Here is a 16,454-nt window from a genome sequence, read left to right as displayed (position 1 = left end):
TAATTTTTTGTAAAGTATGCAGACAAAACATAACATATGGAGGATATTTGCATAATGCACAGTATCTATGATAAGTTAACAATTCAGTTTTTTCTTGCATAACTTCAGTATTACATAAAAAATAGGAAGCTGAAGAATTGCATCTTCATAAGCCAAAGAATTTTGCTAAATGGTTATTTTTAGTATTGGCATTTTGAGTTTTGCTATATTAGCCTGTTAGAACCACTGTTCTACTTACTACATTGATACATACTTAAATAAACATTTATCTGTTTTCCATGGCTTATTTTGTGCATATTCATCCACTAAACAAATTTCTGCCTTCTGTGTACTTACACCAGTTATGTAATGCCAAATAATTTGTGCATAATTTGGCTATTGTCCTGCAATATGTATTCAAGCTGCTTGTGCATTCACAGAAACACTATGAAACTTCAGATATAGTTTCAAACATACAGTGTATATAGAATATGGAGTGTTGCTTTTTTCTTTCCAAAACCTGAAATGTTATGCATTTAGGCAATCACTGTGCAGTTTGTATTTAACAAAAATAAAATGGAGATAAAAAGTATGCAAAGAGAAATGTTTCTTCCTACAAAATGTAGATAACACTTTTCTCGTTAAAGTTTGCAGCAACATTAAAACAATAACAAATAACACAACTTTGTGGGATAAAATGATTATGTTATATTTCTTTTCTATTAGAAATATACGCACAAAATTAATGCATCTCATTAAAGTGTAATGTTGGTGCCATGAGAATTGAGTTAATATGAACTAGAAAATGAGTGAGAGCAGAATAAGTTACATCTTTGTGTGTGTTTCTATATTCAAATAGCTATACTCATCGTGTGGTTGGCAGTGGAATCAAAGCTCAGTCTGGGAATCCAGAAGTAAGAGTGAAAGGAACAGATCCTGTAATAAATCAAATTATTGACAAGCTGAAACATGTTATTCAGGTAAGTTACTTCTATCTTTATATGTAGTATAGAACTAAAAACAATCTAGTGGTGAACATATGAATTTACTATACTTTATAGGGTGATTGTTAATTCAAGTCATTGCTCCATGTACAGCAACACATACACACACACACACAAGAAAACAAAAACAAACAAACAAAAAACCACCATATCCTATCCTGTTTAATCTTTCTTACTTAACTTATTAAAAGTGATGTAGTGAAAAAGTTTGCTTATGGTAGATGAGTGTAGGGTGTAAGAGTGGCAGCTGGGCCATATGCAGCTGTGAGTACCAGTTCAGCATTGTATTAAGGCTGCAGAAGAACAAAAGTATAACTTAGAGATATTAACTGAGTGCGTATATTTTAAAAAAATTACAAGGTAATTTCCATCGTCTCTCTTTTCTAAATCAAAATCTTAACCATTGTTGCTGCGAAGTTTATTGTTTAAGAATCAGATAGAAATGCTAGAAATTTTAAATAATAACTTGCCTACTAAAGAAGTTGGTGTTCACTACCTGATGCACATATAAGTGAGTTACTAAATTTAAGGCTTATAAAGCACTGAATTCCAACATGGTGCAGTAGTATTGTAATACATTAAAAACACTGCATGTGTGGTTTGTTGTACTCATTAATATCTATATACATGGAGAGCTGTAACTATAAGACAAAGTATCTGACTGTGTTAAAAGCAAAAAAATTTTAGCTGGCAACTCTGCACTACAGTTAGAAAATGTTTTTTTCTACTATGATCTGAGAACTCATTGGTACAAAGTGCTCTACTGGCATCTTTTGTCATTGTCCTGTCCAGCACAACAACCTCTCTGCATTGAGGAAAAAGAGGGGTTAAGTAGGGGAGGCATGCAAACTTGGCAGACTTCCTTCTCCATTCTCCTTCTCTACCTCATTTCCCAAGAATGAAAATTTTCTATTTCTAAAAAATAAAAATAAAAGTAAACACTGTTTAATAATAACAAAGGAGTAAAATAAGAAATGAAAAAAAAAAAAAAACCAACAAAAAATATTTTCCATCAGTAGTTATATTCTGGGAGAAGTGGCATTCAAATTCCTTTCCTTATGTTGGGAATATAATCATTTATTTATTTATATTAGAACTCTAACCACTATTCCTTCCTCCTAGAAAGAAATACTCCTTCTAGCCCTCCAGCTTTAGCATGCATGTCTCTACTTCTTTATTAAAATAGTGACAAAATGGTGAGAAAATGAATATAATTTTGCCTTAAAATACATGCTGTGGCTTAATTAAGAACTGAAAGTTATTCAGAAAGAATAACATTGTAAATCTTACTGGGTAAATCTCAAGGTCTTTCATCTGTCAGGTATGCCCGCTCTTTCTTCTTTGATATTAAATCTGCACAGTATAGTTTATTGTGTTGTTTTCCTCTAGAGACCAGGACCTGTGTTGCTCCCTCCTTGGGTAAGGATCTAAAAGAATGGAATAGAACAATTCCATTATAAGGCATTTCATTTTGAGAGCTTATTTGCCCTTTTCCCCAAAGGCTGGATGGGATCTTGGAAAGAAAGACTTACAGTCTATATACTGTGAGTCCAGCTATCCTGCAAATACATTATCTTTCTATGTGATAGTTTCCTTTCTTGTAGCTCTGAGTATAGAAATAGGGTCAGGGGATAAAAAGAGCAACAAATACCTTAGAGACCCAATATATACCTGTTTTTCCTCAGATAAAAAGGTTGAAGAAATTACAGAAAAAGTAATTCTTCACTAGCTTTTAGTGTCTGGAAAGGGAGGATAGCAAGGGTAAATTAGAGATTCAAATACAAAACCTCACCTCTGTGTCTTCTGTGATATGAAAAAGGATGAATCATACATTAAGCTTACAAAGAAAAGATTAAATAAGGGGAGCTTAATAGATTGTGGTGTCACTTCTCAGGCAAAAGTCCTCCTTCTATACACTTAATTCCTGCTGTCTATCCAAGCAGTAATACTGCATTACAACAGCTTAATTTGATAATTTAGTAAAATAAAATAAAATAAAATAAAAATCATATTTCTCTTGCATTTCATAACTAAGAATTCCTTCAGTCTGCAGATGTTTCTATACTCTAATTCAGCATTAAGGCTGCCAGCATGATATGTAATCTTCTATTTCTGTAGGCAACCATATATACTTTTATATAAATTTTTATATAAATTCCATGTTGCTGTAACCTTGCTTGCTAGTAAGTCCGATTTTGTTATCTAGTTGTGTTTCATATGGAGCATGAAATGTAGCAATTTTCTGTCTGTATTAGGAAATGGAAATGAGTAGCAATTCAGTTTTATATGACTTTTCACATCAGCCTTTGAATATTTCAAGGTGTGAGATATCAAAGCAGCACTGCTCTCTGTCTCATGATGCCATGGTAGGGTACCATCCCTCCTTCTAAATCACAGTAAGATGTCTGTGTACCAGCCTAAGTATAGCCTGATTTTATTCTATTTGTATACCCTGTCATAGTACCAAGGCCTTTAGGACTGAGACGTGCACTTGGTAAATATCAGCACCCAGAAAAGAATCAGAGGCTTTGCTTCTGGTACTTTTCATAATAAATATTGTGAAAGGCACAGTAATGCAGTGTAACCAGAGGTAACATATGACGTCTGTTTGCAGCAGGGATGGGATTCATTTCTGTAATCAGAATTTAGGTGTAGTTATAATCTGTGGAGCTTGGAGAGCTGTTCTTTTGGCCAAATCTGAGTTACTCTTAAGGATACAAATAGTAGGCCTTTAGCCTCACCGGTTATAAAAGGAGTTTGGGTACACTGCCAACAAGTTGGCGTCTACGCTTCAAACACCTGCAAATATTTCAAGGATTTCACCTTTGTGCTCTGTTTTTCAGGAGTTTAAACACACATACCAGAAATGTGTCATTTTCTAAGGAGAAATATTTAGCAGGTACACTGTATCTTTTTGTTTGCTTCATCCTTCTGCTTTTTCAAAGGGTATATTCCACCATAGGGTCGCCAAACAATAAACAAATCTGAAGTGTACTCAAAAATAAGGCTTTTTTGCTTTTAAAGGAGCCTGATCTGGGCCAAAAAACTTGCAATAAATTGACTGAGGTCGTAACTACAGTTCAGACAGGAACTCAAAAATACAAATCAAAACAAATCTGATTTTATGATTACGCATTTATCTCTAATAGTAAAAAAAAATAAACATATATATACATGCACACACATATATAAAACAAACGAGAGGCTAGTTACTAGTTTGAAGAGGATAACCAGTTTGGCATTTAAAGTAGATAATTTAATGCAGATTTAGAAATCAGTCCAGGTCCTTTGCCCATCTGGAAAAGGAAGAGTAAGTACCTCTACTATGTAGAAGAAGAAAAACCTCATTGTTTTCTGAAACTTTCCTTTCTCTGTCATCAAAGCTAATGACACCTTTTCTCATCAGTTTCTCTATGTTTCCCTTCATACTTTCAAGGATCTCGACAGGAAGGGAAGAGGGAAATTGTGAAGGCTACTCTGAAAGTAGTGCTTCACCTTTTCTTATTTTGGCCACTTACATCAGAGGCAGATGGTAGTGGTGTGGCAGTAGTTCAGCCTTTCCACCAAGATTCATTCACATTTTGTTGCTGTGTGACAGGTGGCAGCAGAGGAGCAGTCTGACAAAATGGCATGTGACATGAAAGTGCACATGAAGCAAGGTGTGGAATTGAATTTCTCCATGCGGAGAAAAGGGAGGGAGGGCTCTTTGAGCGTGAGTCCAGTGAGCTCTCAGAAAATCAGACTGCACATTTGTCATGGTTTTATGTTTTTGTTTGTTTGTTTTTGAATTTTAGTATTCCACATCAAAACATCATGTAGTGTACGGGGCATTAAAGTGTCACTGCCCCAATCCCAGCTACCTATCCCTGTACATTACAGCAGTCACGGGATCTGGCCCTTCCGGGTTTGGGGGCGCTCTCTTGCTGCCTTGCAGTGGGTGCTGGAGGGTGCTTTCCTAGCCGTTCCAAGCTTTTCAGGTTTGAATCGGTCCCGGGAACTCTCTCTCTCTCTCTTATCTTGTCTGATTTATTAATCTCAATTTCAATTAAACTGTATATATTGGTTATTTTGTATTCCGATATTATAGTAAAATAAGTTTTCCTCCATAGATTGTTGCCGCTGTTTTTTTCCTCCCTTCCTTCCTTCCCATTTTTGTGGGACTGGGGTGGGGGGGAGGGCAGAGGCCTGTCGCCCCCTGTCGCGGACATAGATTGATCTGATCAACTCCGTGACAGATTTTGGCACCCAACGTGGGGCACGACTGCTTTCTAGCTTTTAGAACAAATCCCTTTTTCTCTCTGCTCTTAGAGAGCTTCGTTAGGGAGCATTATCAGTAGTTCAGGTTTCTGCGCTGGAAAACCTGACCTTGAAAGATTAGGCGTACTGCCAGTGTTCTGGGATATTTGTAAACTTTGAGCACTACTTCGTCTGAGTAGTGCCTTTTTTTCCTTTTTTTTCCCTCCTCTTGTTAGCTTCAATTCATTAACCCTTTTTTAGCAAGCACCAGCGATGAACCCACTCGTTATCGTGGGGGTGCTGGGTAAAGGATTTAAAGCAATGGTGTTAGTCACAACCTACTGGCCAATAATCCATCTCACACTTGTGTGTTTTGGAATTGCATCCGTATATAACTACCTAAGGGCACTGATGGAGACACCTATGTTTTACCTATTTGCAATGTGGTATGATTTGAACTTCGACATCTACATCCCAGAAGGAATGGCTAATTTCACAAACAGCTACATCCCAAATGGAATAGCTAATTTTACAAACAACATGATGTTCAGACCAGTCTCCGGGTTTTCTTCTCGGTTTGTCAAACGTTTTTTGAATCCTGAATTAATAGTCATGTTGGTGTGCGTGTGCATGTCATCAATTTTCCTGAATGTATTCTTATGCATTCGTAATAAGGGGAAGGAGTCTCCTCCAAAACTAGAGAATGATGACTGGCAGGGAATATGGAGAGGTTTAGGAAAGGTTTTAGAAGCATGGGGACCCGCAGTGTCATGGGATTTTACTCTTGAACACCTGTGGGATCCTGAGAAACTAAGCCAGTATTTGAGTCAGGGACTATGCGGCTTACATAAATCTAAGGAGGTACAACTTATTTGGGGTTTGGCTTGTGCTTACCGTGCCCTATATAATACCATTCTGGAGAGAGAGAGTTTCCGAGCTGAGGTTCAAGCCAAAGGGGAAAATCCCCAAGTCAAATCTAATCAATCACAGGAGACACCAGTAACAATACCGGTTGCTCCTGTGGAGGGCAAGAAATGGAAACGAGTGTCTTCGCGTCTTGAACGAAAAAGAGAAGAGGAGGAGGAGGAGGTGGAGGAAGATCCAGGCGAGGGGCCCTCCTCAGAACCGCCACCATCGCGAAAGGCAAAAGGGAAAACTAAAAGACGTGCAGAAGAGAGTGATGAAGAGGAAGTCTCTATTACTACTCGCCGGCCTCTAAAGATGACTGAAATCCAAGGTTCAAGAAAGGAGTTTACACGGCGCCCGAATGAAACTCTTGTTTCCTGGTTGGTTCGCTGTTGGGACAGTGGGGCCCATAGCTTGTCTCTGGATGGTAATGAAGCTCGCCAACTCGGTGCCATTGCCAGAGATCCAGCTATTGATAGAGGAATTAGTCGATGTTCGGATGAGGCTGCCTCCCTCTGGGAACGAGTGTTAACAGCCGTGAAGGAAAAGTATCCCTTCAAAAATGGCTTGAAGATTGCGATGAAGAAATGGGATACAGTTGAAAAGGGTATCCAGTATTTGAGGGAAATAGGAGTGGTGGAAATGTTGTATGACCCTGACTTTGTTCCTAACCATTCACACCAAAACCGCGACCCTGAAAGAGTGAGGACAACGCCTGAGATATGACAGAAAATCGTGACAACAGCGCCGGACAAATATGCCTCTACACTGATGTCAGCGTGTGACAGATTCAACGAACAACAGAGAACGCCCTTAGTTTATGAATTAATTGTTACGCTCCAAAACTACGAACAATTGCTGTCCCCAATTCATTCTGCCGTTGCTGCTATATCAAGAATGATGACGGAGCAAGTGTCTCAACTGATTAACCGTGACAAACCTGTAGCAGTATCAGAGACGTTTGATGAAGATCAGGATAATCAAAAGAGTCTAATGAAGGAGATGAAGGAGATGAAGGAGATGATGCGAGCCCACCTAACTAAAGGCGATGAACCTTCCTTCTCACGTGCACCATCAAAGATCTCAGCTGTTAGAAGCAAACGCTCTCCGGCTCAAGTAAGGGGTAATACACCGCGAATTGTCTTATGGTATTACCTACGTGACCATGGAGAAGACATGGGGAAGTGGCACGGTCAACCTACTCCTGTACTACGAGCCCGGGTGAAAGAATTACAAAGCAGATCAACCACCAGTGCAGTTGCTCCAGTTACCACAGGTAATGAATAGAGGGGCCCTGCCCTCAGTCAGGGGGGGGAAAGGGATAATAGAGTATATTGGACTGTGTGGATTCGATGGCCTGGCACATCAGAACCACTGAAATATAAGGCACTGGTGGACACTGGTGCACAGTGCACTCTGATGCCCTCGAGTCACCAAGGGACAGAATCAATCCATATTTCTCGAGTGACCGGGGGCTTTCAAGAATTGACTGTGTTGGAGGCTGAGATAAGCCTCACTGGTAAGGACTGGCAAAAACATCCTATTGTGACTGGCCCAGGGGCTCCATGTATACTAGGTATTGATTATCTCAGAAGGGGGCATTTCAAGGATCCTAAGGGGTATCGATGGGCCTTTGGAATAGCTGCTGTGGACACAGACAACACTAAGCAGCTGTCTGTTTTGCCTGGCCTGTCAGAAGATCCATCTGTTGTGGGGCTGCTGCGAGTAAAAGAGCAACAGGTACCGATTGCTACAAAAACGGTGCACAGGCGTCAGTACCGCACCAACAGGGATTCTTTGCTCCCCATTCATAAGTTAATTCGTCAACTAGAGAGCCAGGGAGTGATCAGCAAAACTCACTCGCCTTTTAACAGCCCCATATGGCCAGTGCGTAAAGCCAGTGGAGAATGGAGGCTGACGGTGGACTACCGTGGCCTGAATGAAGTCACACCCCCACTGAGTGCTGCTGTGCCAGACATGTTAGAACTCCAATATGAACTGGAGTCAAAAGCGGCCAAATGGTATGCCACCATTGACATTGCTAATGCCTTTTTTTCCATTCCTTTGGCCAAAGAATGTAAGCCACAGTTTGCTTTCACATGGAGGGGCATTCAGTATACCTGGAACCGTTTGCCCCAGGGGTGGAAACACAGCCCAACCATTTGCCATGGGCTGATCCAAACTGTATTGGAGCAGGGCAGTGCTCCTGAGCACCTGCAGTACATTGATGACATCATTGTGTGGGGCGATACAGCAGAAGAAGTCTTTACAAAAGGAGAGCGAATGATCCAAATTCTTCTGAGTGCTGGTTTTGCTATTAAGCAAAGCAAAGTGAAAGGACCTGCCCAGGAGATTCAGTTCCTAGGTATAAAGTGGCAAGATGGCCGTCGTCACATCCCGACAGATGTGATCGACAAAATCACTGCCATGTCTCCACCCACTAGCAAAAGAGAGACACAATCTTTTCTGGGTGCAGTGGGTTTTTGGAGAATGCATGTTCCAAACTACAGCCTCATTGTAAGCCCCCTTTATTATGTGACACGAATGAGAAATGAGTTTACATGGGGCCCTGAGCAGCAGCAGGCTTTTGAACAGATTAAACAGGAGATAGCCCATGCCATGGCCCTAGGGCCAGTACGGACGGGACAGGGTATAAAGAACATCCTCTATACTGCTGCTGGAGAAAACGGTCCCACTTGGAGTTTGTGGCAAAGAGCCTCAGGAGAGACCCGAGGCCGACCCCTGGGATTCTGGAGTCGGGCATACAGGGGGTCTGAAGAGCACTACACTCCAACTGAGAAGGAGATCTTAGCTGCATATGAGGGGGTTCGGGCTGCTTCCGAAGTAATCGGTACTGAAACACAGCTTCTTCTGGCACCTCGACTGCCAGTGCTGAACTGGATGTTTAAAGGAAAGGTTCCCTCCACCCATCATGCTACTGATGCCACTTGGAGTAAGTGGATTGCACTGATTACACAACGAGCATGGATGGGGAACCTCAGCCGTCCAGGAATCCTAGAGGTCATCATGGACTGGCCTGAAGGTAAAAAGTTTGGAACACCACCAGGAGAAGAAGTATCACGTGCTAAAGAAGCCCCACCATACAATGAACTACCAGAGAATGAAAAGAAATATGCCCTGTTCACAGATGGATCGTGTCGTATTGTGGGAAAGCATCGCAGATGGAAATCTGCTGTGTGGAGCCCCACACGACAAGTTGCAGAGGCCACTGAAGGGAAAGGAGAATCAAGCCAATTTGCAGAGGTAAAGGCTGTCCAACTGGCCTTAGATGTTGCTGAGCGGGAGAGGTGGCCAATGCTCTATCTTTACACAGACTCATGGATGGTAGCGAATGCCTTATGGGGGTGGTTACAGCAGTGGGAGCAAAATAACCATCAGGTAGACCGAGCTGCCAGAATTGAGGTGGCTCAAATAGACCTGGACTGGCAGAACAAGGGTGAATTATTTTTGGCTTGGTGGGCCCATGAGACCTCAGGTCATCAAGGGAGAGATGCAACATACAAATGGGCTAGAGACCGAGGGGTGGACTTAACTATGGATGCCATTGCACAGCTTATTCATAACTGTGAAACATGTGCCATCATCAAACAAGCCAAGAGGATGAAACCTCTGTGGGAGGAAGGGCGATGGCAAAAGTACAAATATGGGGAGGCATGGCAGGTTGATTATATCACCTTGCCACGATCTCGCAATGGTAAGCATTATGTGCTTACTATGGTGGAGGCAACCACTGGGTGGCTCGAAACATATGCAGTACCCCATGCTACCGCCCGAAACACCATACTGGGTCTCGAGAAACAAGTCTTGTGGCGACATGGCACCCCAGAAAGAATTGAGTCAGATAATGGGACTCATTTCAAAAATTCTCTTGTAAATACTTGGGCCAAAGATCATGGCATCGAGTGGATTTACCATATTCCCTATCATGCACCAGCCTCTGGTAAAATTGAACGATACAATGGATTGCTAAAGACGATGCTAAAAGCACTGGGTGGCGGAACATTTAAGCACTGGGAGAAGCATTTGGCAGAAGCCACCTGGTTAGTCAATACCAGAGGATCTATCAATCGTGATGGTCCTAACCAATCCAGTTCCCTACATACTGTAGAGGGAGATAAAGTCCCCGTTGTACATGTAAAGAACATGTTAGGAAAGGCAGTTTGGGTTCTTCCAGCTTCTGGAAAGGGCAAACCTCTCCGTGGTACAGTTTTTGCCCAGGGACCAGGATCCACTTGGTGGGTAATGCAGAAGAATGGGGATGTTCAATGTGTACCACAAGGAAACTTGATGCCGGGGGAGTGCAGTTACTAATTCTATGTATATGTATATAGCCATGTGTACATTTTAATCATTTTTTGTTTGTTTGTATATATGTATATATATATTAAGCATGATGTAACGATGTAGAATAAGGGGTGGAATGTCATGGTTTTATGTTTTTGTTTGTTTGTTTTTGAATTTTAGTATTCCACATCAAAACATCATGTAGTGTACGGGGCATTAAAGTGTCACTGCCCCAATCCCAGCTACCTATCCCTGTACATTACAGCAGTCACGGGATCTGGCCCTTCCGGGTTTGGGGGCGCTCTCTTGCTGCCTTGCAGTGGGTGCTGGAGGTGCTTTCCTGGCCGTTCCAAGCTTTTCAGGTTTGAATCGGTCCCGGGAACTCTCTCTCTCTCTCTCTTATCTTGTCTGATTTATTAATCTCAATTTCAACTAAATTGTATATATTGGTTATTTTGTATTCCGATATTATAGTAAAATAAGTTTTCCTCCATAGATTGTTGCCGCTGTTTTTTTCCTCCCTTCCTTCCTTCCCATTTTTGCGGGACTGGGGTGGGGGGGAGGGCAGAGGCCTGTCGCCCCCTGTCGCGGACATGGATTGATCTGATCAACTCCGTGACAACATTTATTGTAGAAATGGCTAAATATTACCAAGAAGCAGAAGAACAGGTACATTAAACATTCTTTCATGATCATCTTTAATGTGTACATGAGAAAAGAAATCAAATTTGATCTAATAGATTTTATTTTGCCCTTCCCATAGAAAAGAATAAGGCTGCTCCAATGTTTCCTGTTTTCTTGCTATATAGATACAGAAGTGTTTAAAATCCATAGAAAATAATCTGCTTTAAAGTATGTAAACATTTGGTGCTTAAACATAGAATTTGATTTCTAGGGTCTATTCTGTTTAAAATACTCTAACTTGTTGCTAAAATTTGTTGTTTAAGAGAGAGCATCTCTTGTAAGGCTTTGGTTTCTGGGCTACTCTTTTAAATTACATATTTTACATGTTTAAATTACAATTGTTTACAAACTTTACAAAACAGATGTGTTTAGTACGTGCCACAGTGGCCCATATGACATTTCTCCTTTTTGAGAGGTTCAAGGTAATCTTCTTTTTTTTTTTTTTTTTTTTTTTTTTTTTCTGTAAATAGTAGATTTACCAAAAATCAATGGAACCTTTGATTCCTTTGGACCCAGACTGCTATAATCTGTGCTCTGGACTCTACAGATCCGTGCTCCCAGCAGTGAAGTGCAATCAGAGGAACTGGCATGAACTTAGGTGAACCAGTCATTGATGAAAATGGTTTGACAAAGTCACCTTCTTCTGTAAAAATCTTCACATGGACAGACTGGTATTTTGAAGAGCTTTTTAAATGACTCCTCCTCATTCATTTATCTTCATGGTAGACAAACAATGGGTTCAGTGCATATTCTCTTATATTCTGCAGTCTGCAGCTATCACTCTTATTTAATAGGCAATCATGATTAAAAAAAGTTAGTTGCATATGGTAGCAATAATAACAGTAATTATTTTTCTTTTATTCCCCAATAATTTAAGGACACAATTCGTTTATCTTATTTGCAAGCACAAATGCTAAGGTTATGAAATAAGTATATTTTGTTACAGTCATTAGGCAATTGGATCTTCATCATTTCAGTGTATTTCTTCTTTCAAAAGATAATCTTAGAGGTACTGATCTTAAAAATAATGTATATTTCTTGGAATTTATATTTCGAGGTCAAATAATTTCTTCCTAATTTCAGAAAATCTTGCCATAGTATAAAATACCACTATGTACATCAGCCTACATAAGACAGAAAAAATCTCCCTGTGGAGATCTCCAGAGGCAGGTGCTACTCTATTGGCTACACTAGAAATTAAAACACTTCAACTGGGAGAAATGATTTCCTATTTATTGATGCAGAAAAAGATGTGCCTGAACATATTTGGAAGGGTTCACATCTTATATTTTTGTACTCCTGGACTGCTAGCTAGTATGTATGGACTAATATTTAATTTCTTAACAAAAGGCTGAAAAATGTCACTAAAGGAAGTGATATCTAATTAGCAAAATTTATACAAAAAATGAGGATCCAATGTATTCTCTTTGTTATTGGTAGGAATCCTAAAAGTCAAAATAAATCCAGCATATCCAGCATTCTAACTACTAATTTGTAACTGTATAAAAGCCAAATGACTTTGTGAAACAATTCATATCAGATTAGAATTTTTTTAAAAATATTTGTCCATAATTAAAGCTTAAGTTTTGGTCAAATTTGGGGGGGCCCAACTCTACTATGCTAAATGGAAACATTTTACAGTGCAAACCTGTAGGTGTATACATTTTTGGGTGTTTCATCATGTTTTGTTAGTACCTATTTCAGAGGCTCCCTGGACATATCTCAGAAAATTTTAGTGGCAGGGATGAGATTAATTTGACCTCCTTAAATAAATTTGTCTATTTCTTTCCTGGTGCGTCTTGACATTTGTTACGTTTCTTCTGACTGCCTGTGTACACTATGCATGGGCTTTGGCTGAAAGTGATGTCTATATCTTTTAAGTGAATAGCTGCCACTACTTTGTATGACATTAAATGTGACTGACAATCTATTTTTCCTTTATGGTCTTTACTAATGTTGGTAAGCTCTGTTTTTGACCACACCATCGTTTGGCTATTAAGCTTTCTTAAACAGGTCACAAAAATAGCAAGATGTGATTTTTTTTCTTGGCACTGATGTTTCACACTAGCTAAACCTTCCAGCTGTGTTTTTTAAAGCTTATATTAATGCTCCACACCACAGGCAAATTAATACATGTTTTCATGAGAGCCACTCAAGTGCTTAGTGGAAATGGTGACAGAATACATCACTTGAGTCCTCAACTGCACATACAAAGAGCCACATTTTTGAATTATTCATATGCAAAATGTGGCACTTGCAATTGTGCTTCCCTTTGATTGCTGTTAACATATTTGTGCTTTCGTCAGTGTTATGATAATTATCTAATAGTTAAAATCCCTCTGCCTCTTAGCATAGTTTAAACTGCTGTATAAATTTAACAAATTATACGTTGATAATTCTATTCCTGATTGAAATGTCGTTCTTTTTCTTGGAACAAGTGAATTCTGAAGAGTACTACATTTAACGCTTACATCAGCCTTAGTCCGATGCACTCTTCAGAAATAGGGAAAAGCTCGTGAGACCTGCTTTCAAGATACTCTCTTTTCCTTCTGCTCAAATTTTATTTGTTGATACATTGTAGCTTGCACTTTGCGCCATTCTGTAACACGTACCCAATAGAGATATATCTGGGAAGTAAAATTTCCACCCACTTTATGCAACAGTAACTCAACATTGTCTTCTATTGGATTTGCTTTCATCTGTGTTTGAACCTGACCAGACTACCTATTATTTTTGTTTCTTTTTCAACAGGACAGACTGTTGCACAAGTTGATGTTGCTTTTTGTTTTATTTATTAGAAATGCATACCTAAATGTTGCTTTTGCTTTAGATTCCCTTCTTTCTTTTTTAATTCCTTTTTCATTTTTCATTTTATTCTAAAGTTTGAGAGCCCCTGTGGGTAGAGAACAGCTCAGTATCTTCATTAATTTTATTTTATTATTTTTTTTTCCAGTGATTTGCTGGCTCTCCCTTTCATTTTATTTATTTATTTGTTTGTTTGTTTGTTTGTTTGTTACTATTATGTTGGCTCTTTTATTTTAGTTCTGGAATTAATACAATGCTACTGTCATATCACAAACCCTTGGAGAAATGTCATCTATGGCAAGACATGATAGCAGAGTATTAGCGTGATATGTCATAGCAGGATATTCATACTTGGCAGAGAATCCTATTTCGTATTTGTAGCATGAACTGTTCTTGCTTCCTGACACATCTAAAGAGAGCTGCCTTTTCTCTTAGTATTGATTTGAGTTTCTTCTTACTGCTAGTCTGTATTGAAGATATATGTTAAAGTTTTTGAAGATTACCATTGTGTGTAAGATATCAACATAACTTCCACAGAGATACTAAACAGCTAGGAATTAGGTGGTCGATTCTTTACTGTGCTACATCCCCCTCCTTTTACGATACACTCAAACATCTGCTATGATTTAACCCAGCAGGCAGCTAAGCACAACACAGACATTCACTCACTCTCCCCTAGTGTGCTGGGAAAGAGAATTAAAAAGCGTATATGTTAGAACCTGTTGGTTGAGATAAAGACAGTTTAACACAATAGAAAAAGAAGGAGAAAAATAAATAAATAAAAGGATATAGAGAGCAAGCTCTGTAGCAGTCCCAGCCCTTTGTGCACCCCTAGCTCCTTCCTGGCAGGGAAGCATGAGAAGCAGAAAAGTCCTTGACTCTGCGTAAGAATTGCTCAGCAATAAGTAAAACATCAGTGTGTGATCAACATCATTCCCATTCTAAATCCAAAACACAGTATCATACCAGCTATCAGGAAGAAAATTAACTTTATCTCAGCTGAAAGGTGAAAGGGCAACACACTGTCAAAAAAATACATCATATTTCTAGATTGCAAATGCTTTTGTATCTCTTTGAGAGTGAAAATATTTTCTTGACAGTTCTGTGATTGTTCACAAAAACAGTCTTTCTCTACTTTAAATTCAAAACACTTAAATTTATGTGAGCATTCTGAGATGACTGCATGTCCTCAAAAACTATGTGTAAACTCAAAACTATATGGAGTATAGAGTAACAACAGAGAAAGAAAGAGTGATTAGGAGTTGAACATATGCATCTCCCACTGCTGGGATGCCTAGGAGGTAAATTGAGAGGAGTAGGTTACCAACCACATTGTCAGTAATTCAAATAAAACCTCAGTAATCTTCTTCCTGGTTTTTCTTGTTTTTCACTAGCAAGTTTACCACAACAATATTAAAGGCTAATCAGAGTCTCAATCATTTAGCACAAATGAACCTCATTTCTATATATCTTCTAAAATAGGATTTATGCTTAGATGAAAATCTTTTGATTTCTCTAGATGGAACTAACAAAAGGAAAACGATGTACACTCTGTACAGTGTACACAGTTTTCTGGAATGAAGGCTAAGGTTCAAATCAGCTAATTAAAAAAAATTCTTACCATTTATATTTTGCTATTTTTTTCTCCCTCCTTTGAGTATAAGGCACTGCACAGTGCACATTTAGGTAACATACATGTTGATGCAGCAGGAAGATACTATCAATTCTTATCCATTTAGTGCAGACAACTGTGGCACAGAAAACAGGACAGAGTTTTCTAGCTATTTTGGTGGATAGTGACACTAACTGAAGTATTCATTATATTGCAGATGCTCTCTACAAAAGCCTATTTTGCACCTAAATTGCACCTAAATTTTGCTGCTATAGCTAGTCAAACTGCTTGTGTTAGGGTTTCTCAGCAAAAGAGGAACACTGTACTATCTTCTAATTTTAAAATATTACATGAAGTGAAGGAGAGTTGAAGGATTTGAGGTGATATATACCTATAACAGTGTAGTCTGGGGCACAGGTTTTTTCTTATTTTAGAAAATCTGACCTATTTGCTATTGCAAAACCATGTAAAGGAATTTTTTTTTTCTATTTGTAATTTATCACTTATGCTTCTTGACTCTCATAAAAATAGATTTTTAATTTATTTCTCATACTTTTTTTTCAGTCTTCCCATAAATGTGATCGTAGATGTCTCTCATAAAACAAGAAGATATTTTGTCCCCCTACTACATAGAAATAGTGGCAGTTTTATAAGTGAAAAGAAGCTTCAGGTGTCATTAATTCCCAATCCCAGTTTAGAAAGAAATGGAATATATGTACTGATATATAATAGAGACAGTCTTGAGAGTTCAAGAGGTCTTCAGGACCTCAGTGCTGCAGTCATAATGGTACATACACAACTTCCCATTAACTTTAATATGGCTGTACCGATGCCCAGGAGTCACTCTGTAAATGTTGAAATTTAAAACTTTTTTTAATAAATTAAAAAAAAAAAAAAAAATCTTTTTTTTTTTTTTTTTTTTT

At 38.9% G+C, this 16,454-nt stretch overlaps 1 protein-coding gene across 1 annotated transcript in view; it reads left to right on the top strand.

The window, feature by feature from the left end:
• The window catches only part of GPC5 (glypican 5), a gene marked incomplete at its 5' end in the record, with an annotated part of 595,668 nt that overhangs the window by 191,160 nt on the left and 388,054 nt on the right, over window positions 1-16,454 (top strand). The window contains 1 exon segment of the mRNA XM_042838694.1: window positions 839-959. Coding sequence (XP_042694628.1) covers window positions 839-959 — 121 coding nt within the window.

The sequence above is a fragment of the Centrocercus urophasianus genome, unplaced genomic scaffold (assembly GCF_019232065.1).
Source record: "Centrocercus urophasianus isolate 14NV4802_14NV808 unplaced genomic scaffold, USGS_Curo_1.0 seq_9, whole genome shotgun sequence".
Classification (NCBI taxonomy): Eukaryota; Metazoa; Chordata; class Aves; order Galliformes; family Phasianidae; genus Centrocercus; species Centrocercus urophasianus.
The sequence above is the reverse complement of the archived record's forward strand: the minus strand, read 5'-3'. Positions and strand labels throughout refer to the sequence as shown.